At 38.0% G+C, this 27153-nt stretch overlaps 1 protein-coding gene across 2 annotated transcripts in view; it reads left to right on the forward strand.

Annotated features, from left to right (window-relative positions):
- Positions 1–27153, forward strand: part of IQSEC1 (IQ motif and Sec7 domain ArfGEF 1) — a 325666-nt gene that overhangs the window by 246006 nt on the left and 52507 nt on the right. For both annotated transcript variants that reach the window (XM_070936983.1, XM_070936984.1), the window contains 2 exons: positions 21794–22076; positions 24123–25381. In XM_070936983.1, coding sequence (XP_070793084.1) covers positions 21794–22076; positions 24123–25381 — 1542 coding nt within the window. The remainder of the gene's footprint in view (positions 1–21793; positions 22077–24122; positions 25382–27153) is intronic.

Raw genomic sequence — 27153 nt, forward strand, 5'->3', positions numbered from 1 at the left:
ATTCTTGGAAGAAATATTTTCTAACAAATATAAGAAATAGCACAAATAATAATGTATAAATGACAACTCTCTATTGACATCAGACTACCTACACATAGACAGAAAATATGTAAGCACATAAAGAATACATAGTGTGGTATTCTCTTGTCTTTTTAGGCAGAATTGTATCCAGACAAGAATTTATTTCAGAATATTATATATTTTATAATGTTAAATAATCCGTTTTAAATGTTTTGTAAAGGTATTCTGAGTATAATAAGCAAGTGTAGCTTTTTATCCATATATATCCTATCAGTTAGGATACTTTTATATTCAGTAGTACACTTGTTTGGTTTCAAAAACAACAGTACGGCATTTGCATCCATCCTTCAGGATTAAGATGTATGGCTTAGTCATTTGAACATGGAGACAAAAGTTATTTAACTCTACAGCAATACTATTGTTTCAATATGGCAAAGGCTGCAGCTTATCTTTGTACATAATTGCAGTTATATTATCGCCTTTTCCAATTTACTTGAACACAGAACCTTCTTCATTCATTTTCATTATTTTAAAAACACAAAAATGTGACATCCTGAATATAAATGCAAATCACTGCATTTCAAAAGCCACAATCCAAAATGCAGTAAATGTTGAAACCAGTTGGATTTACAGCTGTATAAGCACTTAGAATTTGGAATAGGATCTTTAGAAAAAGCTACTCTTTATGGTATTAACCACCTATTTGAAAAAAGGATGTTTAATACTGTTGTGTTTATTTTGAAAAAAAAAAGCACAGTAGAGAGGATTTGAAATTCAGAATTGGGCTACTCAGAAGGAGAATTCTGCTGAGCAAATAATGAGAGGATAAAGTGCCTGATGCTTCTGTTAACAAGACTATATGCTGCACTTTCAAAGAGAAGGAATATATAAGCATTGTAGGATTATGTAGTGTTTTGGACTAAGTTTCATAAAGATGTTTCAGGAGTGTATGATAACATGAACATAGCACCTGCCTGTGGTTTTTTAAAGCAATTATATAGCAGTTGCAGAGGACAATTGTGTGAGCCCAGAAAAAGACATAGCTGTTTTAAAGAGTGGCAAATAGGTATTGTGCTCATGCTCTTGGCACACTTGGAAGTGGGCACAAATCAAATACAAAGTTCTGCACTGCTCTGTAGATGTTGCTTATTTTGCTGACTTGCACACTTCCTACTTAGCTCTGGAAGTAAGTTCACAAAAAGCAATTTTGAGAAGGGATGACTGCTGCTTTCCAGCCAGTCTGCCTACAGTTACTCAGCTTTTTCCTATCTAAAGATTGAATGAATGATGGGTGCCATTCTTCACCTAAGAAGCAAAAGGAGATAATGTCCAAATAATAAATGATCTTACTGATCTGTATGGAAGAGGAAATAAAAACAGCTTCCTAAATTGCTATGTGGAAGATCAACTTAGTGACTTATCTAATCTCTTACTGGGTTTTCTTCTAGGGCAGGGGAAACGACAGATTGCTGCTTTCCCTTTGAGCTGAGTTTGAAAACTTTTCATTCCAAATAAGTTAACTTAAGTACTCTTTGATATAGCCCAGTGAAAAGAATAAATGCTCTAATTCCAAATGCATTTTGTTAATTCTTCATGTCTAAATTGGTACTGTATGAAAAAGGGTAAAATAAGGAAAATTATGGATTAGGTTGCTAACCTAGCATGAAGACTGGGGTTGGAGGGAGAGGTCTTTTGTCATCCATGAGTCATTGAAGGTTCTCAGAGGCTCTGTGAGGCCTTCTGGTTCAATATGGGGTCCAGAAAACAGCTGGGATTGCTTTCCCTGTATTGCCTTATGTACTCTACAGTATCATTCTTGCTTGAACTGCTGCATTCCATGTCTCAGCTGGCTTTAGAGATTTGAAGTCTACTGTCTTATCAGGCAAGAATGAGTCTGGGGTAACGGAGGAGTTTATGCCCTCCATGGATACTGTGAATCATGAACTTGCCTGTTGCATATTGGAGATTACATTTTAGAAATCATCTTTATTTGCTGACAGGAGAGGATAGAGCATGTAGTCCTTCCTTTGTTGGTGATTCACGACTCAGCATAGTCACTGTTTTTATTTAACATCCACATGAAATGACTGCATATGATTATCCATTGATTGGGGTCAGGTATCATCTGACTGTGCTGATGATATTCATTTGTATATCGTGACCCTACATTGACCAAGTAATAGTGGTGAGATCTCTAATCCTAGCTTTGAGGCTGTGCAGATCTAGATGGAAAGCAACATATATGGCTCAATCCTGCCAAGTTGAGTGGCTGCAGATATTTGAGTCTCCCAATTCTGGAGACCACCTGTCCTTAATCTTGGATGAAGTTGCACTTCCCCAATCAAGAATGATGTGCAATCTGGAGGTCATTTTGGACTTAACGGCTACTGTTTGAAAAGTGGACAACAACTGTGACTAAGGGAGCCTTCACACAGATTCATCTAGTGCACCAACTTGTGCCCATTTCTGGATTGAGAGGCCCTTCAGACACAAGACCCTTCGCTCATGCCCTAGTTATTTCACAAATGGACTACTGTATTTCACTCTACATGAACTATCTTCCATGTGGAAGCTACAGTTAGTTCAGAATGCAGTTACACAGGTAGTGATAGGCATGCCAGGATATGCCCTTGTGACATAGCTGCTTCATGATTGGTTATCAGTTGTTTCCAGGTGCAATCACTTGACCTGTAAAGCCCTTCATGGCATAAGGCTTCACTGTTGGAGAGACAATGTATCCCCAATTATTTCTGCCTGGCCAATGAAATGGGACAGAGTGCGAGCCCTTCAAATCCCTTTGATAAAACAATGTTATCTACTGTTTTCCGAGAAGTTTGCCTTCTCTGTTGCAGCTCCTATCCCTGGAACAGAAACCCACCAGAGATTTGTACAGTTCTCACTGATGATGTTCAAAAATTCATTGAAAACATGACTGTTCTCCCAAGCCATTACAGTATATTTGCAGACAGCTGGACATTTGCATTCTTTTACAGAGTCATTGAGGCCACTTGGAGGTTTGTCTGTGTTCTCAAGATCACCTGAGTAGTGTAAATGGGTGTGGAGCCTTTTTGGAACTGCTGAAAGGGTTCCTATAGTTTACAATTTTTCTGGAAATCCATTCATACTCCCACATCATTTGAGGGTGTTCATCCCAAAGTGCATAGCTAAATGTCTGTGGAGATTCTTGTGTAAGAGACAATTTGATAAAAATGTATGCTTTCTGCAGAAATTTTCAATTGAATATTATACAAGTATGACATTTGATGCTTCAGAAGGAAGAATCTTAGCAGGACAATATATGTAGAGTTGTCAGATTATCTAAATCAGGGGTGTCAAACTCATGTCATCATGGCAGCATCAGGTGACATATCGGGACTTTTTTCCCCTTTGCTAAAACGTGCTTTAGCGTGGCCAGCATGTGACGCAACTGGCCTGCAGGCCGGGAGTTTGACAGCCTTGGTCTAGATTATACAATCTTTTCTTGGGTAGATAGCACAGCTTGTTGCCTTTCAATCTCAGAGAGAATGATGGTATTTTCCCTTCTACCTACACTCTGCCATAGTTCCTTGATTTTCTATGAATACCCAATAAGACATGGATTAATACAAAAGAAGTTCTGGAGTGCCCTGGTGAATTAGTTTGTCTCATATTTCATATGATTGATCCTCTTTAAATTGTCCAATTAAGATTTTTTTTTTTATCTTGAAAGATTTAGCCATATACAGAGCTAACAACAGGAGGTCAGAAGTATATTCCTGCATCAGGTACTTACAATGTAAAAGGTAACAGAGTTCACAGTTGGTGGTTACTTGCTTGACTAAATCACCCTCAGGCCAGTCATAGAATTAGCATAATTGTCCAAATAGAACAAGTTCTTGTCTGTTTTGCAGTTTCCTCTATTCTTAGACCAATTATAAATCCCATTTATATCAATTGATAAGAAAACCCTTGGGTCTTAAGAAAATGTATAATTCATTTTGAAGGACGAAGGTAGTGGATTCAGTTGGATTCCCATTATATTTACCTAGCTAGAAGGTAAGTATTTTGGTTTTGGAGGGCTACAACAGCTATAGCTTCTTCAGCTACAGTTGCTGAGATTTGGTTTAATATTTATATAGAGAGTGGTGCTTGATTATTGTAATAAGCTTACAATTAATTGGGTATTATAGAGTTGGGCTTGATTCTTGGTGACTATATGAGCAATTGTTTAGTGTTTCAACCTCTCTTTGATAATAACTTATAGGCCTTCAAAGAACAAGCACTTTAATCTTATTATTAATTATGTTTTAAAAATCACTATTCACTTTTAGAACATACCCTAAATATGTGAGTTTCTGCCTATTGATCATTGCCACAGGAGAACAATCAATCTATTTGGGCATGTAATTGATTGGATATTCTTGTAGTCCATGGTACTATTAGTAACAGTATCCAACACCTAATTTGAAGGCATTGATCTGCTTTACCTATTTCTGAGTGTCTAACTTTAACAATTGCATGTTATCACTGGAGCGATCACTATTTTAACTATTCTGATCCTTGTTATCAAAGAAATATCTTTGTGATTGTGTCTAAGTTTGTCATTGCTTTCCTCTTTAGGATTATCTCTTCTTTACTTCTCCAGTTCGCTGTCTTACTAAATGATCTGTAAAGAACGTGTGTGACTATGAATTCAGGAGCAAATATGACAAATAATATGTTGCTATCCTGCTTATTTTATTTAGGGTTTTAGAATTGGATTAGTGATACATCAATATATTCACAGGAAAAAGGTCAGATTCATATACAGAAATTGAAAATAATATATGTCTGGTTCAGTCTGCTCTTCATATTAATTTGTTGACTAGTATATGAAACCAAATGCAACCAGGGTTTTCTGAACTGTATATTTTTTCAACACTCATCTTAAGCAAGCTGGCTTTACTAACTGATACGTTGTCTTATAAGTTACTCTAAAAGGATTTTTGCAGTTTTTTTAAAAAAAATTATGTTTTTATGGAGAACAAAAACAGTTTTAAAATTATCTTTCCTGGAAAGAAAGGAAAAAACACACTTCATTATTAGTGAATTTAGAGCTTCGAATAGTTTCATCAAAAAGAAAATGTAAAATAAAGAAGTTATAAAAATGAAAGGTCTTGATACACTTTAAGGACTCGCCAATATATTATCACATATGCTTTTCTGGATTACATTTCATCTCATGAAATACCATTGAGTATAGTCCTGAAAGAAGAGTAAAGTATATACACACAGCTGTTGATGGGGGAGATACAAGCAGGAGAAGGGAATGGCAGGAATTACTGCGCTTCAAGTTTTGATTTATTCTTTTAAGACAAATTTCTCAACTGGTCAGAAAGTTAGACTTGAACACCAATATAGTCCCATCCAATGTTTGTTTCAGTTATAATATACTGTTCTGTTTCTTGCACTTTTTCTTAAAACATTCTCTTCCTTGCTCTCTAATTTCCCCAGCAACCAGCCTTAGGCTACATAGCCACCCAAACTCTGCCCCACTTTTCCATTTGTGTTTAATAAATGAAATGTAAAATGCTGTTTATCTTCTCTTCATCTTTTTCAATCCTGATTGATTATATGCCTTAAATATGGTGCCAGCTTTAACAATCACTTACATAGACCTTCTCTAAGTTAGGAATAGAATATTTAGAATTGGCTTTGAGGAGTTACTTAAGCTATTTCTTTATGTTTATAAATGAGGGATTATTTTCTTCTGCTGTTCTGTTTGTATAAAATAAACTTTTAAATAACTTGTCCGAGCTAATCATTCCCTTATTGATTCTAAGAGCAGTCACCTGTTGAGCTTTGTCCTTCATCCCCATGATTTGATAAACATGAGTACAAGCTTGAATTTATTTGCCATCAGTTTGTTAGGAAGTAACTGACATTTTACATGCATACCTGTCAGGCTTATCCTTTCAACATAAGCAACATTATGCAAAGTACAAAAAAGTTACAAGCCAAAGAGATTAAATGTATAAAATACGTAAAACAAAAGGAAATATTGCTAAATTTAGTTTATCTTAACACCATTTATGTATAACTTGTAATTGTTCACTGTATATTCCCTAAAAACCCAGTTATCTTGATCTTCACTACATTAAGTTTCACATTCATGTATCGTATCTAAATATTTCAAGAAATCACTTGAGTGTCTGACCTGAGTAAAGATAGGTAATCGCAGTCTTAGATAAATATATGGAAGTTGTGTTAAAATGTGTCCCAAAGTATAACCGTAACAGATAAACTTGTGATGATTGTACAGTTGAGTCACAAGGGCAAAACACATGCAAAGGAATATCGCAAGACAAAACAGCCATAAACTATACAGTGATTCAGTTAGTAGAAATCTTGAATTTAAGTAAATTACACTAGGAGAGTTTCTGGAAGTCCCTACTATTTATATTGTTCCAGAACATCTGTTGTTGCTCAAGATTTGGCATCTCTTTCTATAAAAGTTAAGTATTTTAATTCTTAATCAGATTCACACAAGGAAATATTTATATGTTTCATGTGTAGAGTTTGTTTATAAAACTGAACTACCTTTCGGCATTTTACTGAAAATTATTGTAGCATTCATATTTACAACATATCCTTTCAATGTTATTGAAGTCCACAAAATAATTTTGTTTAATACAGTATGTTTCTGTAACTATGCTATCATAACATGGGAGAGGGGGTAGAGAAGATCATGATTGTGAAATAGCAAGATATCAGTTTCAGTGGAATAGCAGCAATAGCTTCTAACAAAAGAGCAATCGGCATATTTAATTTTAGATTGTCCCAGGAGAAATTTTTGTGTGCAGACATCTGTCTTTATGCCTACAATGTAGAATGAAATCTTACAATGAAACACTGCAGCTTCTTAATGGTCTACCCACAAGTGGACTAACAATCACTTGTGCTGGAATCTAATTAAACTACCTTTAATTAAAAACTACCTTTCCTGAATTATTCTGGCATACTCTAGTTTGGTCCAGATGCAGAATAAAGAGAAACAGAATGGAATTCTAACCATGGTTTTCAGGTTTTGATTCTCAGTAGCTTGCACTGTGTTGTAAAGTAAGTTATGGTATTGGTTTAAATGCTAGGAATAGCAAGCATCAATATCAGGAATATGAATATATGTCTCCGCAGCCCTAGTTCAAAATCTTTAATCCCTATGCCAGGGTTTCCCAAACTGTTAAGGGAAATCTGAGTCCAAGGAAAATGTGAAGAACCTTTTAGTTTTTTTGCTACAATAAATCCATGTTTCCCGAGGTTTCCTTTTATTGTTTTCTCTGTTCATTTGTGCTTGTTTCAGTTTTTGGATTTTTAGGGGAGCTGTGATGATAAAAAATTTAGGAATCCCTGGCACTGACATTTGAAAATTCTAGATATCTTTGATACCTCTGCTGGCCAGAATCATTTTGGATAATGAGATGTGCAGCTTATAGATGTAATAATAATAAAAAAAAAGTGTGAAAGATAAAGACTAGAGTAAGCTGCTGTTTCTAAAACGTACTGTGAAAAAGCTTTTCTTTGCTGACCCTGTGATGTGTTCCAAAGTGGAATGCTATTCATCAAATTGTTCATTTGAATAGTTTAAGAAGCCTTGGCTAACAGATTGAACTATTAACTTTATGTAATTTTATACAGTTTTAGAAGAAGGTTCAGTTTTTGAAAACATTCATGACTGTGACATTAACTTTTTAAAACGGGCATGCTTTGGGTCCAGTTAGCTAACAAATTTCAGTTGATGGGTCCTTCCTGCTGTACAGTCTGTACACCCTATGGAATATGCTTCCTTTGGAGATCAGAATGGCCGCTGCCCTACTTGCTTTTCATAAGTTCTGCTGCATGTCTCAGTCTGGGTCAGAGACGCTGAGTGTATGCAAGAACCTGTTACTTGGTTATTCTCCATTGTGGGCGTGGAAGGGGTGTGCTCGCCTGTTCAGGTTGATAGACTGAGCCTGTCAAAGTTGCTAAGTCCCGCCCTTGTTACTGGGCAAACCCAGCTTTTGGCTCAGTCTGTCAGCCTGGACAGGCGTGTGGGACTGTTCCTCTTGCTATTTCTCTCTATTTTTCTTGGCTTTTTGTCTATTCTGACAGCAAATAATTGTTTGGTGTTATTGGTTTTGACCCGGATTGTGACTTGGATTTCTTTGGACTTTGATTTCATTTATTCCTCACAGTAAGGACTTTAAAACCCAGTAACTGGTTTGGCTGAGGGAAACCTCTTCCCTCTGTCCTGGGACCCACGTTCCCTTTCAGTTGGCTATAAGAGTTTTGGGGACTTGTGGAGCTTCGCACTCCTGTGGAAGAGGCTGCGGGCCGCTCCAGTGCCTCGGAGGCTAAATTGCCGTTCGTGGAGTTCGTGCTCTCCTGTCAGTTTTTCCCGGTAGCCATTTTGTTTTTCTTGACGCCTCGTGTACTCGTTATCTGCCTCTTGATTTCGTCCCGGCTAGCGGCTTGACTGATCACTTGCTGAGTTGCCTGGTGGAGCCTCACGCTCCCGGCTGTCACTTGTGGAGCACCCAGATCTTGTTTGAACAGCTTGCCGACTGTTGCGATGCTCTGAGCGCCTCAGGAGGTTTCGGCGCAAAAACAGGCCAGCGATTTTAGCGGCTCCAGCCCTTTCCCTCACAGCGTCATTGCCGGACTGTCTGATGTGACATTGAATGGACCTAGCTATTCAGCGTTTGGCAGGGCTTCGTGCCTCATTCACAGCACAGCTGCTCCTCCGGAGAGGAGGTTATTATTGGTGGAGCTTCGCGCCCCCCCCTCTTTTAGCGAGCGTTTGCCTCCATTGGAGAGCCACTGTTTCTGTTCTTTGCAACACAGGGTGCATTATTTTGCTGAGTGGAGCTTCTTTGCACTCCCTTGCTTGTTCGCCTCCACCCTTTGTGCTGCCAACTTTGCCTGTTTTCAACTCAGGGAACATCATTGGATTTAAAAAGTGGAGCTTTTGCGCTCCCAATTGCTTGCCTTCGCTGGCTGAGCCGCATTACCCTTGTAAGGTAGTACTGTGTAGAGGCCTCCAGGCTTTGGCCTGTGCCTCCTAAGGGCTGTTTACCACTTGCGAACTTCTGACACCTGGTGATATCCGCCCATTGTCATTAGCTGGGCTATTCTCACTAATCATCGATCATGCCCAAAGCTTCGCACAAGTTGAAGCATGGTCGCAAGGCGGGGTGTTCTGAAAGCCCTCCTTATCAGGGGGCTTCCCCTACTAGATGAGATGTCAATTCTGGCTCCTCCGCTAGGCCAGCGGGTGCGGACCCTTCCTGGCCCCGCCACAAGTCATCATCCCATTCGCTGCCCTCCCATGCGGAAGCTCGCCGGGATAAAATACTACAAAAGATTTGTGCTAAAGCTAGAGGCCACCATACGTCTATCAAGGAGACGACTGCAGTTTCTCCACGTGCAGCTACCGCTTCTGAATCTGGGGCACAGGTGGACCAACTTTCCCTTCAGGATTGCCCTGCGGTTATTCAGACAGCCGATCTCTGGGGTTCTCCCACTGCTCCGCCTCGTCAGCTTCCGGTGGAGTTCTTTCCACCTCCACCTTCGTTGTTGAATTAGTCTGACCTGGCCTCTGCACCTCCTCCTGTTGAAAAGAGGATCCAGTGTGGCACATCAAAACAATTTTTTGCCTCCAGATCAAATCCAACAGCTCATCGCGGGTGCAGTGCAGCAGTCATTGGCGTCTCAATTTTGACCCGCCAGCAGGCAGTCTCTGTTCGGTCTGGCGCTTCTACTTCTCGAGTGGATGTCGAGCAGGAGGATGCTCTTTCTATCGAAGCCCCTGATTATTTGAATATTTGAATATTATTTGAATATTATTTGAAAAGCGAATACAATTTGGTCAAAATTGTTCCCGGCTGTTTGTTCTATCTCTTAATGAGCAGTTCTTTCAAATAGCAATGGAGAAAATACTTCCAGAATAAATCAAGTAGCAGATTTTATCAGCTTGATTTGATTTATATCTTGGATAATTACATTGTTTAACATTACCTTAACACACAAAGCTTTCGTGAAATTTAATCGATGCTTACAGTAAAGGCTTCTCTGAAGGACACTAAATGACTGTAGTGTAAAAATATGAAGAGGCTGCCACAAAGCAGGAACTTTATTATTTGCCTCCCAAAAAATCTAAATTGAATATTTTATTATTGAGGATGATATCCAGAGTTGCCTCTCATGTCTAGATCTCTCAGCAGAGAATGGGAGCACATAAGTAATCAAGTGGAAATAATGTTGGCATGGAAGAGAGAAAGGATTCTTCTACTGAAGCAAGTGCTATTCCAGGTGTGCATGCAGCTGATTGTCTTCTAGCATCCAAAGAAACCATTTTTATCCCTTTGTTTAGAGAAATTTACTCTGTGTGTGTGACAGAGACAGAGACAGAGACTTGGCACAAACATTTCCTCACCCCCATTCTCTCCCTCCCATACATAAAATTAGGAAACTTTCCCATCATATACAGACATTTTCAATACATGTTCAATGCATTTCTTGGACCTTTTGCTGAAAAAAAAATGAGGCCAAACAACTACAAAGACATTATTCTGTTTCTGTTTAAAAGCCAGTTCCAGCAGTGAAGCCAGAAAGATAGCAGGTGTTCTTCACAGAAGCTTGAACCCTGGTTGTTTTTTATATTAACAAGGATGAAGAAAAGTAGACCAGACTTTTCTTGACTATATTTGCAGACCCTTGTAGTTCTTCCCAGGTGCCTTTTCATTACTTTTATGCAAAGTAAGCAAGTGTGTAGTTGACAAGAATAATCTTTATTCCCATCCTCTTTGACCAGAGACAAGTGGCTTCAAAGTACTAGGCCGCTGCTTAGATACATTGCAAACTAAGCTTTGTGCAAAAGACAGGAGAAAAATGGTTACTTGTGATGAGGCAACAGCATCCTAATGATGAGAAAAGCAATTCAAAGTGTTACCAGAGAAAATGATCATACCAGGTGGCAACACTTGCCCAACTTTTTCTGGGTTTGGAAGTGAGCAGGATTCATTTCCAATAAATCGGTGCCATTATGAATGCTATGGTATACCAAAGCTACCTTCAAATTGAGTTCAAATTTTGTATGAATTAATCTAATATCGCAAGGTGTTATACACAGAACTTGTTTACAGAACTTGAGAATAGTAGAGGTAGATTTCTATCTTGTAAAATATAAATAAGCTCTTGAAGACAAAAATTTACATCTAGAAATAATTTGAATGTTTTTGCTTTTACATGCTAAATATTATTAAATTGTGTTAGCCCATGAATATTCTGAGTGTTTCCCATGTACTAGCACAGTAATAGCTTCCTTGCTAGACTTCATTTTCTGATGAGGTAAAGAAGAGAGAGAAAAAAATATGAGGAAAAATCTAGTTTATGTAAAGCAATATAGTGACTTTATTGTTGAAACATGTAAATATCAAAACTAAAAACTCAATACTGTATCTATCTCCTTGGAAATAGACGCCATCAATTTCTCTGTGAATATTTTTAAGGAAATGGGTATAGACATAATATTGGAGATACAGTTTAAAAAGAATGAAAATCATGATGTCCCTAGGTTTTATCTCAACCTTACCAGTGAGGGTCACTTTATCAGTTCACTTTGTCATTAACATTAACAAACTCAGAGTCTTGGAGCTACTGAACCTTTCCATGGTGTTTAAAAATTATTGAGCAACTCTGAACTTGATTTTTCTTTTAAATTGTTCCAGTGTTTAGTTTGAAACGGTCCATTAAACAACAATAGGATTTCATGGGCTGAAAATTTTAATTAAGCTTGCTAATTCACCTGGAATCTTAGTGTAATGCAAACAAAATTATTTTTAGATGATATTATTAATACTTAAACTTAAGAGTTGTGGCAGCTAAACAGTGAAAAAAAGTATAGGAAGAGGGTGTTTGGAAGGGAATGTTTAGGCTAACACTACTAGGCATACTATCCTATGTCCCTTATAGTCCAATTAACAATTGGAGGGCTCCAATTAACTGGAGGGCTCGGGACAGGGGTTGCTCCTGTGTCCTGGTCCTGTTAGATCTCTCAATGGCTTTTGATACCATCGACCATGGTATCATGCTGCAGCGGTTGAGGGGGTTAGGAATAGGGGGAACCGTTTTGCGGTGGTTCTCCTCCTTCCTCTCCGACCGCTCGCAGTTCGTGTTGACAGGGGGGCAGAGGTCGACTTCGAGGCGCCTTGCATGGGGAGTGCCGCAGGGGTCGGTCCTCTCGCCCCTTCTGTTCAACATTTATGTGAAGCCGCTGGGTGAGATCCATGGTTTTGGGGCGAGAGTCCATCTGTATGCTGATGATACTCAGCTGTACATCTCCACCCCAGACCACCCCAACAATGCCCTTGATGTGATGTCTCGCTGCCTGGAGGCCGTGCAGGTCTGGATGGGAAGAAAGAGGCTCAGACTCAACCCTTCTAAGACCGAGTGGCTGTGGTTCCCGGCGTCGTGATATAGTCAGCTGGTGCCATCGCTGACTATTGGGTGAGTCTTTACCCCCCACGGAGGGGGCTCGCAATCTGGGCGTCCTCTGGACGCATGGCTGTCTTTAGAAGAACATATGACGGCCGTGGCCAGGGGGGCTTTTTATCAGGTTCGCCTGATCCACCAGTTGCGGCCCTTTCTGGACCGCGACACCTTGCGCACAGTTACTCACGCCCTTGTCACCTCCCGACTGGACTACTGCAATGCTCTCTACATGGGGCTCCCCTTGAAAAGCACCCGGAGGCTCCAACTGGTCCAGAATGCGGCTGCAGGGGTGGTTATGGGCGCAACTCATTGCGCCCACATGACACCCCTCCTGCGCGAGCTGCACTGGCTCCCAGTGGTCTTCCGGGTGCGATTCAAGGTGTTGGTTACCATCTTTAAAGCGCTCCATGGCATTGGACCTGGATACCTTCGAGACCGTCTTCTGCCACCAGTAGCCTCCCACTGGCCAGTTCGCTCCCACAGTGAGGGTCTCCTCAGGGTGCCATCAGCCAAATTATGTCACTGGCGACACCCAGTGGGAGGGCCTTCTCTGTGGGAGCCCCTGCCCTTTGGAATGATCTGCCCCCAGAAATTCGTAAAATCTCTGATCTCCGTGTGTTTTGCTGTGCCCTTAAAACCCTGTTGTTCCGCCAGGCTGGGCTATCAATGTAAAGATTTTAATTGGTTTTGAATGGGATTTTAAATTTGGGGTTTTATAAATTGGGCCTATTATTTAATAATTTTAATTATTTTTAAATTTTGTCTGTCTTTGTGTTTTTAATTAGGCTGTACACTGCCCTGAGTCCTTCGGGAGAAGGGCGGTATAGAAATAAAATTAATAAATAAATAATAAATAAATAAACAATTCACTTTTATCCTTGTACTTTCTGTTGAGTAGTTGTTGCCTGAGGCTTATATTTATTTGTTTTCCTATTTATTTAGGTATTGTAAGTCCATGTCATTCTCAGAGATGCTCATGTGAAATCTGTGCATAGCATGTACATAGCATGTAGCTGAAAAGTGATTTGCAATCTACATATGGGTATTCTGCACTGGAATCCTTGTCTTTGATCTTAGAAAGCAATTCCTGTGCAACTAGTTTGCACAACTATATAGACTTCCAATTATAAATTAGCATAAACCTATCTGGCAACCTTTGATTTTCTTACCATTTCATCTCCTTGAAATACTGCATTTTGTTGAGATCTATCTTTAAACAATTTTATTTAAAAAAAAAACTAGTTGATATGCAGCTCTATTATTTTGTGGCTTTGAAGATTTCCTTTCTTTGGTTTTGGCACGGTTAGACTTTTGGATTTCTAAGAAAAACAGGCTTTCTTTTTGCTGACAAGTGTTTTTGGTGAAACATAGCAAACATATGTAGTCATCCTATGAACTCTGAACTAAATACCCACAAACAGAATAGTTAATGGATAAAATCATTGCTTTAAAGCAATATTTTGTTTGAATATTTTCACTGTTTATTTAGGTCTTACCACACACTCAAATATTTCCTCAAATTTATTCAAAATAGTTAAGAAGAATAACCCCTGGAGTTTTTTCTATGAGGCTAGCCATCCAGAATAATTCATGCAGAAATTTCTTTAACATTCTGATGATAACTTAAATAGTGATTGCAGTGTTACTTTTTATGCTAAGATTTGTTATAATACCCAATAAGCTAAATTCTAGATAATGCTGGATAAGATAATAAGAAATTATCTGTATCTGAACTAATTTCCTCAGTTGTTGATCAGAATATTATGTGGTTTGTTATTTCATTTATGTTACTGTGTCCTTAATAAATCATGGTGAATGTATATAGCAAAATCAGCACAATAAGCACACATCATTTCCAGTTTTTAAAATAGAATTCCAGCAATGAAAACTTTGGAATATATTATGAAGTCTTATAATATATTGCAAAGAGAGTATTGGTTTAAATTATGTCCTGAAGTATCATATAGAAATAAAGAAAATAAAACCTTTGAAAGTACATACCTTTAAATATTAAGTTTTTCACTTATTACTTTTCAGGAAGTCCTTCATGAGATCCCCTTTATGAATTTTTCCTTCAACAAACTATCTTCCTTTGTAATCTTATTATTTGTATGCTTGCTATAGGATTTGGTCCCCAAAATTGGCATTTTATCAGATCTTTGACAACCAGGACATTGTAGCTTATAAAGCTAAATACACTTGTGTAAGGAGTTCAATTCCCAGTAGTAAGGTTAAAACCACATAAGATCTAATGCTAACAATAATAGCTTTATGTATCTAAATGAGTTCCAGTAAAGTAAAAACCTTAAACTGCTCCCTGACTGACAGTTTTTTGATACTTTTCCCCCAAATTCAGTTTATAATCTTCTAAATACAGTAACAGCTACATGTTCTGTTTCTTCAAATATGTTCCACTGCTAACTATTGATATTTTATTATTTTTCATGATATAAGAAAATAAGATACAGTAATAGGAAAGAGGTCTTGAATCTATTTCAAAAAGTGAAATTTAGAAACAATAGGATATTTTGAAGAGAAAGGAAAACTGCTCTGAATCTTCTGGAATGTTCTGTAAAGTTTATATGTTCTATGGAGTCTATAATGTTAAAAGTAAAACTTAGCTTTAGCACTGTAATACTTCTGCAACATCATTGCAGGCATATATATGCCAGAACAAACATTTAGTATGTGCTTAACTAAATATTGATAGTATCTGACCTGAACACCTTTAATCTAAAGAGTTTTACTATTCAGTTTATCTTCCCCTAGTTGTCGTTGTGCAATGCATGTAGGTTAATTCAGAGAAGAAATAAGCCCAATAGATATTTATGACATTTTATGATGATGTGTTGGTTAAAATAATTTATGGAGGGAAGACTGGGATGAGTCGACTTCATTTGAGAAGGCTACAGGCCAGCCGGTGTGAAGTTAGTTTGCCCTCTTGTGGTACACTGGTGCAACAAATGAACTAGTGATGGTTGGCTGCCAGGACTTCTACTGTGTGTATAACATTGTAGCCTCCCTGGCCTTATATGCCATACACTAAATAATAATAATTTATGGTATATGAAATCAAATAAGAGTTAAATTTCTGTTATTTTAGAAATTTACTTTTTATATTTAATCCTAAAACTCACTGTACTAGCATGGAAGGGCCGAGCACAGAGCATATAACAACATTGTAAAGACTTATGATCACTGGAAAATATAGGCAGATATCTTAGGCAAATGTACTAGCACAAATGTCCACTGAGTGTATGACTACCTTTGATATAAAAGTCAGTATTCTTTTATAAAATAAAATTAACATTTTATTGATTTGTGTGGATTTTCAGGAAATAGCAAATAAATCATGGTGGCAATACAGTTTGAGAACTGTGGTAAAATTCAGAAACTATTTATGAGCATAGTCTCTCAAAATAATTTCATTGAGCTTACTGAGTTTCCACTTTGCTCACTCCTCAAATCATGTCCCATTAATACACATTTAAACTTCTTCCTCCAGCTACATGAAAAATGCTTGAGCAGAGTACATGAGCAAGATCCTCACTGATTCAGCTGGCTAAAAAACAGTTTGTGTGCAATAAATAATTAGAAATGATGGACACACTCTGTTGAATAATAAAAGAAAGGCTCTCACATTTGAATGGGTGTGGACTGGAAAGTAGGCTAGACTTTCCAGTCTAGCCTGGACTGGAAAGTAGGGGGAATAAAACCTTGGAAGAAGACAACAGCAAAGTATTTAAATATTCTTGTTAATAAAGCTACAAGGGAGTATTCCTAAAGTCATAAGGAATCGAGTTCTACTCAGAAAATTCACTTTATTTTAGTTGGCAGGCACAATTGGCAAAAATATTGTAATTCACTGAGGAATATTCTTGATCCTTGTTCTATTTTTCTTTCAAAATATTTTTTTTACCTTGCATGGGTAAAATTTAAATGATTGAGAATGTTTTTAATTAGTAGTATCACATTAAGAATAGTACTATAAACCATTTTAATAAGCAAGACATGTTGGCACATAAAGGATTTAGCAGATTTTGCTTTTCTTACATAGTTTGCAGACTGCTTGGAGTCTTGGATTTCATTTCTGGCCACTGAGATTAAACCACAGCCATGCTTCAAATGGTCTCATTCTTATGGAATAGGCCAGTGATGGCAAACTTTTTTTTCCTCGGGTGCATATGCGACAGTGCGCGTGTGACACCTATAATGCAATGTCCCCCGCAGGTCCCCCTGCACATGCACATGGCAACCCCACTGTGCTCCCCCCCGCATGCACACGCAACCCACGTTTTGGTGCTAGCAGGCCTCCCTGAAGCCGCCTTGAACCAAAAATGGGGGCGCCACACATCCCCACATCCTGATTTTGTGCTAGCAGGCCTCCCTGAAACCTCCTAGAACCAAAAACGGGGCCTGGGAGCGCCGCACTGACCCCACCCCCAAGTATATGCATGCATCTCCCGGCAGAGACCCGAAAATCAGCTGGCCAGCGAGAGGTGCACAGGCATGTGCAGTGGAGCTGACCTGGGCGTCGGCTCGTGTGCCCACAGAGATGGCTCTGTGTGCCACAGGTTCGCCATCACTGGAATAGGCTGTTAATACTGACATTTTACAAAATCTGCTGCATTTTTACCACCTGAATGTACTCAGTAGTTATACATGACGTTTCATGTATCTTCCAAAAGTTAATGCATCTCTCAAGTAAAATACATTTCATAACCTTGCACTCATCCTCCACGTGAAATAAATAAGTCATGAAATTTCACCTTGTACACTAAGATGATTCAATGTGTAAGGTGTAAGGCTAACAAAACTGTTCCAGAGTCAATTAGAATTTTCAGAGCTCTCTTGATCGAAGCTCTGCCATTTTAAAAACACAAAAAGTAACGCATGAGGTATTTATGAGAACTGTTCCCATGCCCCTTCAGTTTATGACCAGTGTCCTAATGGGATTTGAATTAAGAACGTCATTCATAACTTCCTTAACATTCCTAATCTATGTTGCCACTGAATATGCTTAGATGCAACTACTAAAATAATATCTTATATCCTTTGGCACTACAAGTAGTGCTCAACTTATAACTATTCGTTTACTGACCAAAGTTACAATGCATTGAAAAAAGTCCACACGCTTAAGACCATTGTAACATCCCTACGGCCGCCTGATCAAAATTTGGCCTCTTGGTAACCAGAATGTATTTAGGACACTTGCCATGTCCTGGAATCCTGTTATCGCCATTTGTGGCCTCACCTGTTAGCTTCCAACAAACAAAGTGAATGGGGGGAAGCCAGATCCACTTAATGATCGTGTGATTCCATTAACAGCTGCAGTGATTCACCATGGCAGAAAAGGTCATAAAATTGAATGCAGTTCACTTAACCACCACCTTGCTTAGCAGTGGAAATTCTGATCTCAATTGTGGTCATAAGTTGAGGACCACCTGTACCTGTTGTATTATGACAGGCAGTTTATATCCCTAAGCAAATATCTTTGCTAATTCTCTCAATTTTTCCATAGATACCCAAATCCATTTTCCTTTTATATTTATGTTCATTTCTTTACTATATGTATTTAGGTTTAATGCATTCAAAATAGATCACATATTCTTTTTGTATACTTATATTTTTATATAAGTATACTTTTATATTTGTACACTTATATTATTATAATTTTTTATATTTTATCGCTTTTAAGTATATGTTTAGAGAACAGTGTATTATAAAATATAAACCATGTTAAAATATCAATGGTACATTAAATAGCTACTTCCACTTTTTAAAAATATTGTTCAGTTTTTTATAAATATTTATCTTTGAGAGAACTCAAAAACTATAAAGTAATTGGAAAGAAAATAGAACAGTGTCACACATTATAAGTTACATTTTATCCCATTTTGGGTTAGCATGTGGAGTGAACTTTGACTTGTTAAACTTTTGTTGAAGGAACCATGAACTTACTCAGGAAGTCAAATCTAGATTCCCATGAGAAGTCTAATAAGCACTTGAAATATTACCCACTACTTACCGTGTTTCCCCGAAAATAAGACCCTGCCTTATATTTTTTTGAACCCTGAAATAAATGCTTGGCCTTATTGCCATGTGCTTAAAAGCCCAATTGGGCTTATTATCAGGGGATGTCTTATTTTGGGGGAAACAGGGTACTTTGTTGGATATTTTTAATCCATATTAATTCTGTTATCGAGTCAAAGGAAGCTGTTTTTAAAAGTGAATAATAAAGTCTATTCTAACAGGTTCTGGAGAACCGGTAGTGGAAATTTTGAGTAGTTCGGAGAACCGGCAAATACCAACTCTAGTTGGCCCCAGAGTGGGGTGGGAATGGAGATTTTGCAATATCCTTTCCCTGCCACGCCCACAGAACCAGTAGGGAAAAAAAATCAGATTTCACCCCTGAGTCTATCTCATATGAAATATGTAATTTAGTTATTATAGTCTACATTTATAGTGTTCATTCTGAAACCACATTCTAGAATAGCAAGTAAGGTTTGCTTTTAAACAGATATTGTTTAAATATTAATGATTTTGTGTACTCAGAACAGATATAACTGTTTTAAGTTGGGGAAGCCAAAGATAAATTTAATTTCATTTTAAGTATTTTAATGTTTGTATTGTGTGTTTTTAATTTTGGCTGTTCACCGCCCCGAGTCCTTCGGGAGAGGGGGCGGTATAAAAATTTAATAAATAAATAAATATAAAACAATTTAATGTCTCATATCAATTTTCCTTTTGGTAATATGTATATGCATGCAGCTATGTCAGTGATGGAGGTAGGTATGCATGTGTGCGTATTCTTTTGAGGAAGACAGGGTGTTAGCAGTTTTGGTGATTTAATTCTTTTGGGTTTTTGGATGATAATAATTACAAAGCTTTGAGATACTTATGGATGGAAACCAACAGTAATTTTCGCTGGGAAATGGACGAAGAGAGTTTGATTTTTGATTGATCATGTGCCATCAAGTTGTTGTCACGCAGTTAATTATCACATTAATATATTTTCTCCATGACCTGATCTTTTGGGTTTTCCAAAAGTACACCCATTGTAACTATAACTGAGTCAATTCACCTTGCCTTCCCTCCATTTTTCCCAGGACTAGAGCCTTCTCCAGAGAATTAGGCCTTTTCATAATTCCTGTAAAGAAAGAGATTATAATATTTTATTGATTATGATGTCTTTCAAGGCTGCTTTTTTACCAAATTGGTATTCTTGTACAAGAATCAAATCTACAGTTAACCCACTTAATATACTACTGGTCTTTGGTCAGTGTCTTATGGGATTCGGATCTGGCAAGAGAGGCATATTCCTGGTCCCATGTACTATGGAATGTCATCATATGGGATCCAAGTAGAAAGCCTTTCCTGCTCTGGCACCCGTCCTTTCAATTCCCCTTGAACTTAGATGGGACACTGCTCTTCTGGCCTTGAAGAAGGGCCTGATGATATGACTACATCACCAGGCTTTGGGGGGATGGGGAGTCCAAGGATAGTCATGAGCATTTTCAGTTGTTACTCTGAATGGGATGTATTGTTTGCTGACTGTGATTATGTTTTTAGTTTTTAATTGTGGTCTAATGTGGTTGTATGCTTGTTTTTATTTATATTTTTATTCTTAGTTTTAGTCATTGTGAGCTGCCCAGAATCACATATGTTAGAGCGGTGGCTATACAAATTGAATAACTAAATAAATTCTGAGGATTAATTACCATTCTTACCCTGTTTAACATTTACATAAAATAAATAAATAAAATCCTCTTTAAAAATTTTAAGAATTTTTTTCTATCTTAGGTACATGATCATTATTATTTATCTTGGCATTCCTCTGACAGTAACTTTCATATTCTTGCTAGCTACTGTGTTGGTTCATTCATCTCCACGGAGATTTGGCAGGAACTTGTTTTTCTTGTGGGTTTGGCATGTTTCTAAATCCTGTTGATGAAGCATTTTAGAGCCATTGAACAATTTATATTTTGGCAAGAAAGAAGCAACTTGAATATTTATTTTTACTTTATAAAGTTGTAACAGTAAGACTGAAAATAAGAGTGGGATGGAGAAGGTAATTAAAATGAGATAATGAGTTGGAAACCTGTGCAATGTTCATGTTTCTATATATTATTTGTTACATTATTGTATGAGTTGGAGTATTTCACTCCTCCTGTAACATTTACTGAAACCTCAACACTGATCATTAAAATTATACTTGATCTTTCATGAGAAATACCAAATCTCTAACTCTAGCCCACTTCAGCCTGCTGGTTAGATCCAGCAAGGAAAAACTGCTGTAAGTCCCACACTTTTGGGAGATTCTGGGAGGGAGGAGGGCTGAGGCATAGAGATGCTGCTTTGTGTTGCAGCACCAATATTGGGGATACATTATGTTGGTTCTCCCTTTGTTGGTTTTTTTGCAAGTTTCTAAAGACACTACCCCCTCAAGGGTCTTCCCTGACTTTGAGTTGCTGTTGCCATCTTTTATTGAATTTTTGTAATGTATTTCTAATTTTTCATGGGATTTATTTCATATATTTTTATATGAGCTCTGAGAATTGATTTCGATTGTGGCAACATAGAAAGATATGTTTAATAAATACATACAAATAACGACATAAAAAAAAGAGAGAAATACCAAATCTCATAACATGTTGGTATCTACAAATTATTTATTGCATAATAGATGTTCTAGTGTCAAATCTGCAAAAATTGATAGACCTTTTATTGTGTTTCATGGGAAAGCTGAATTTCTTCTAGGATTGCAATGGGCACTACTTTGCTCTCTCGTATAACAGGATACAGGTTCCCATTGTTCCACTAAGCTGATTCCAGAAATGATTGATTAGTTTACTGTTTTTATTGCTAATAATGTGATATGCATCACATATTTTTATTCAGAGATTCCTATTAAAAATTACATGAGGCAAAGTTTAGAGTTGCCAAGGAAATAATAGTAATGTTTGAAATTTCTAAATCTTCATTTCATCTATGTTGCATTGTATTACATTAGAAACAAACAAAATATTTGAAAAAAAAAGTATCAGAAATTTGTAAACATGATCATTTGTAGCTTCCTAAAGTGTGTATCTGAAAGTAAATATTTTAGACATGATTAATAGTTCACAGTTAATTAATAATTTAATTGTGAGCTGCCCAGAGTCATTTGCTAAGATGGGTGTCTAACCAAACAAACAAATCAGCATTTATTATATATGGAACTGCAGCAGTAAAAAGCTATACTATATATCTTAACCATGTTTCATTTTACTCTCCTTTTTTTCAGTGTTGAGGGTGAAGCTCCTGGAAGTGAAACTGGCACATCCCTGGATAGTTCATCTGCTTATCATCAAGGAACTATAACTCACAGCTCAGCTCTAAGTCCAGATCATTATGACCATTCTCCATATGGTCTATATTCTGTCTCCCCTGGACAGCAAAGGCCCCGGAGGCCGAAGCTTCAGCACTCAACGTCAATATTAAGAAAACAAGCAGAAGAAGAAGCTATTAAAAGGTCACGGTCCCTCTCAGAAAGCTATGAACTCTCATCTGACTTGCAGGATAAACAGGTATTTGAGCTGTACTGCTGTATTAATCGAGCTAAAAAAAGAAAGTACTAATTATCAACTTTCTTGAGAGATTTTTTTATGAGCCTCTAGTATTTAGTGTTTTTGTGTACAGATAGTCCTTGATTTGCAACCACAATTATGACCTGAATTTCTGTTGCTAAGCAAGGTGGTTGTTAAGTGAATCACACTTTTTGCCCCAGTTGCTAAGCAAATCACTGCAGTCGTTAAATGAATCACACATTTGTTAAGCAAATTTGCTTTGCCCATTCACTTTGCTTATTGGAAGCCAGCTGGGAAGGTTGAAAATGGCAATCATGTGACCCCCAGATGTTGTAACCATCATAACGTCATGCTGGTTTCCATCATCCAAATTCTAATAACGTGACTGTAGGGAAGCTATGATGGTCATCAGTTCAAAAACCAGTCATAAATCACTTTTTTCAGTGCTGTTAACATCAAACAGCCTCAAGGTATTGTAATAATTTTGACTTGGAACCTCCCAGTTTACAGCTGACAGAGGTAGCATTAAGAGAGCATCTTTATTTCTGACAATTGCACAGGAATAGTATTCTGCCCTCCCTGTGCTAGAAGCACCTGCCCTCTTGGCCAGTTTCTCTGGAGTTTGCCAAAAGATGCCACATTATTGCTGTTCCTTCCTCTTCTCTCTTTTCTGAACTTCCTTTCATAACATAACTAATGACCATGGAGCATAAGGAAGACCTGAGTGACTCCAGCTATTTCACCTGTCCAGCTGTTCCCCAGCTGTTCCCCAGCTCCTTGGCAAACATGGTTGCAGAGTAGCTTCCAGGAAGGAAATATTGTGTGTAACAAGGAGTTGTTGCACTGCTGAAAAAGAGAGGAGAAAAAGCCAGGATCTTCTCTTACTTGCTTCCCACTGTTCTTAAAGTATTTTCAGAGGTGTTGCTCATCTCAGGTGGAAAACAGAGGGAAAGCAATAATCACTGTTACTTAGAGCTTTATGGGCTGCAGCTGTTAAGTTGTAAGACAATGCTTGCTTTGGGAAAGGAAGGCAGAGGGAAAAACAAAAGTAGTGTAGTATCCCTCAGCAACTTGGGCAAGAAGGTTGCTCCTAACAGTAAGGAGGGTGAGCCATCATCTCTGGTCAAGCAGCAGAAACAAATATGTGCTTCTGCTTTGGGCTCTACCACAGTACTCTGTCATTTGGAGATGCGGGAAAGAAACAGATAACGTCTTTTCAGCTTCCAAAATTTTTCTCACAATTGGTCCAGAAACTAGCTACACGGTTAACACTGGTATATAGCCTACTATTCCTCGGTAGAAAGTTCAAGTTACCCCAAAAGTCTCTTTATACTTCAAGATGACTATTTTATATCTGCAACAGCCTTATGAGGGAGATGCATCATAGTCTGAAATCATAATTGATTGGAAACCTCAAAACTTCCTGCTTTCCAAACTTTCCAAGTAATTATAACTGGAGAATACCAAATGGCAATTGGTTTTCTTTTTTTATATATGACAGAATGTATTTTTTAGCCTGCTTTCCATTAAAAATAATCAGAAAATAAGCTACAGTTGCAGGAATTATAACCTCAAGAAAGGGTGACATGTACCAAGTTGAAAACAAAACAATTTTTCATCAGACAACTGCCAATATCTTTTTCTTGGCAGAATTGGAAATGATTTTCATGCATAGTTGCTTCTTCTTAAGGGGACTACGTTCAGGTTTCAGATGATAGGATTCAGTTCAGAGGATTTATGTTGTCATTCATGAAATAATGGTGATTTGGTTACTTAAAAAGCAATGACATATAGGTGGCCAAAGTGAGATGGTTAAAAAAAGGATCAATATTTCATAGTGAAGCTTTTTATTCAATACATTTGTGGTTAATGGCATATAATGATTCCCTCCCTTTTTGACCATGAGACTTTTGTATTATATATGAAAAGGCTTCACTGTTGTGGTTCTCAGGCTAATGAATTTCTCCTCATGCAGCCATCATGATGATTTGAGTTTGAAACCCATGCTTTAGAGATTACATATTATAAAATACATTCTCTTTTTAGGTTGAAATGCTAGAACGAAAATATGGAGGCCGTCTCATAACTAGACATGCTGCTCGTACTATACAGACTGCTTTCCGCCAGTATCAGATGAACAAAAACTTTGAGCGGCTTAGAAGTTCTATGTCTGAAAATCGTATGTCAAGACGCATTGTACTATCCAATATGAGAATGCAGTTTTCATTTGAAGGACCTGAGAAAGTTCACAGTTCCTACTTTGAGGGGAAGCAAGTTTCTGTTACAAATGATGGATCAAAAATAGGAGCCCTTGTCCAGTCTGGATGTAATGATCTTGCTGAATCGGCTACAATGAAATCTCCAGCAGCTTCCACAGACTTTGCTGATGCCATAACAGAATTGGAGGATGCTTTTTCAAGACAAGTAAAATCTCTTGCAGAATCCATTGATGATGCATTAAACTGTCGTAGTTTGCACTCTGATGAGGTACCTGACCAAGTCAGAAGTCGTGAAATAGAAAGAGATAGCTGTGGTCCAACTAAATCAACAAGCCATAATGTTGATCATAGGAAACTTGATGAAATGACTGCTTCCTACAGTGACGTTACGTTATATATCGATGAGGAAGACTTATCCCCACCACTTCCCCTTTCTCATCCTATAGAAAGACCATCAAGCACAGAGTCTGACTTGAGACTTAGATCAATAAACCCTTCTCAAGAATACTGGTCTATGACACATAAAGACCATAAAATAGACACTGACACAAGTTGTAGGAGTACCCCTTCATTGGAATCCCAAGAACAGAGAATGAGGATGGATCATCTTCCTTTGCTAACCATAGAACCACCAAGTGACAGTTCGGTTGATTTAAGTGACCGTTCTGAAAGAGGATCACTGAAGAGGCAAAATGCATATGATCGGGGAATTAGTAGTCAGCAAGATAGCCCAAAACACATATCACATGGCCTCCCTAGCAAAGTAATATCCCGAGAAGATCCAGAAACTAGGCATAGACCTCGGCCTATTGACAGCCACTTGGCTATTAACGGTACAGCAAACAGGCAAAGCAAATCTGAATCTGATTATTCTGATGGAGATAATGATAGCATCAACAGCACTTCCAATTCTAATGACACAATAAACTGCAGTTCAGAATCATCTTCTCGAGATAGCTTAAGGGAACAAACTTTGAGCAAGCAAACATACCACAAAGAAACTCGTAATAGTTGGGATTCCCCTGCCTTCAGTAATGATATCATCAGGAAACGTCACTATAGAATTGGACTGAACCTTTTTAATAAGTGAGTACAGTGCTTTTTTCTTTTTTATGAAATGATATTTACTTGATGCCTTGGGGTTCTTATATGTAGCAAGAAGTAATTTATCTCTACAGTCATGACTAAACTGCCTTGGTAACCTTGCATAATTTCATAGTGTGCATTTATAGCAGGTGGTCTTTTTAAACTTTTAAATACCCTTTTGTTTTCCTTCATATCAATTTCAGAAGAAATTAAATATTGAAGGCATATTTAAAGAACTCAAGTAGACAATGTAAAAATAGAAAATCAATTACGGAAGAGGCTACATTCTCAATGTTCATCTTTTTTTTATTCTCAGCCCCAGCACTTGGCTCGTCAGGGCTCAGGTCCATTGCGCCCACCACGGGTCAGCTGAGCTGAGCTGCTGCCAGGGGAATGCTGGAGCCTTGGCTGCTGAGCAGCTGATTGGCGGTTGGATCGGCCTCCCAGAATACCACCGATCAGCTGTTCTAGGTGGCGGGGATTGCCGCCGCCTTTAGCCACCGCCTATTGACAAAGCCTATTGCCACAATCACCGTCGCTATTCGCCTCTGCCGATCGTCTTCGGCGGCAGCGATTAGTGGCGATTGCCAGTGGCATTTCTGCCACCTAGAACAGCTAATTCGCAGTATTCCAGGAGGCTGATCCAACCACTGCTCAAAACAGTCCACCACAGAGTTCCATCTAACATCTTGTGGGAGTGTTAGCTTGGTTCCACCCATCCTTTTCAGAGCTGCTGCAGCAAAATGATTGTTACGGAAGTATTTAGCAATTTCAACAACATTAGTTTTATTTCTGGAACACTTAAGTCTTTGGCTAAGAGGTGCAGCAAATGAGCACCTCAACCATATGTTATTAGCTTTGTATTCCCTTCCTGCTCTTCTAAATTTCTAAATACATTTGCAGCATTGTCTGTGACCAAACTGCGTACTAGACATTTGAATTTTTGTTCACATGTTATTATAGCTCTTACTGCCACTTCTTGTAAGTATTCTGCTGTGTGTGCATTTCCTGACGTATCTATTGTTTGTGCAAGGAAGACTTTCGCTTTTTCTGTTGTTATACAAGCACATACAATAGGATCATTGTGGACATTACTCCACCCATCAATACTTAGGTTAACAATTTTACCCTCCAGAGCTGTTGCACATTGTTCCATTTCTCTGTCATACACTTTATCCAACAGTTTCTGCTCTGCTGGGTGGACTGTATCCTGGTCTCAGTGACTGAACCATATTAATGAAATGTGGGTTCTCAGTCAGACGGAAAGAAGAGTTCATTGCATAAACAAACTGGGCAATTTTTTCATCAATTAACTCTTTTTCTAATCTGCTAGTTTTTATCACAAACTTATCTATGGTGGTTCCAGGAGGGAAGGGTTTTTTCTTTCTTTTAGGTGATAGTGATATGTGGCTGTGGGTGTCTGATGATGATGATGCTAATGAAGCACTATCCTGGATGGATAACTCTGAAACTAGAACAGGAGGATGGTGATCTTGAAGGTGGATAGTTTCCAGAATCCATGAATACCCCTAAACAATGCTGTTATTTTATTGTTTATACAATTTCTGCTTATTGTACACAGCACTGCCCCAAAAGGAATATTCGCTTTTCTTCATAACTGTGCCAAATGACAGTAACATGCAGTAATAATAAGAAATATAATTTTGCTCAAACATGACAGTTCAAGGCAGTCTTTAGAAATATGATTCAATAAAAATGTTTACCAACCTGAAGATCCTGCCTGTTCAAATGTGTTTCTTTGGTCATCTTCA

Source organism: Pituophis catenifer, unplaced genomic scaffold, assembly GCF_029215685.1.
Source record: "Pituophis catenifer annectens isolate HBS135680 unplaced genomic scaffold, rPitCat1.0.hap2 SCAF_2, whole genome shotgun sequence".
NCBI classification, from domain to species: Eukaryota; Metazoa; Chordata; class Lepidosauria; order Squamata; family Colubridae; genus Pituophis; species Pituophis catenifer.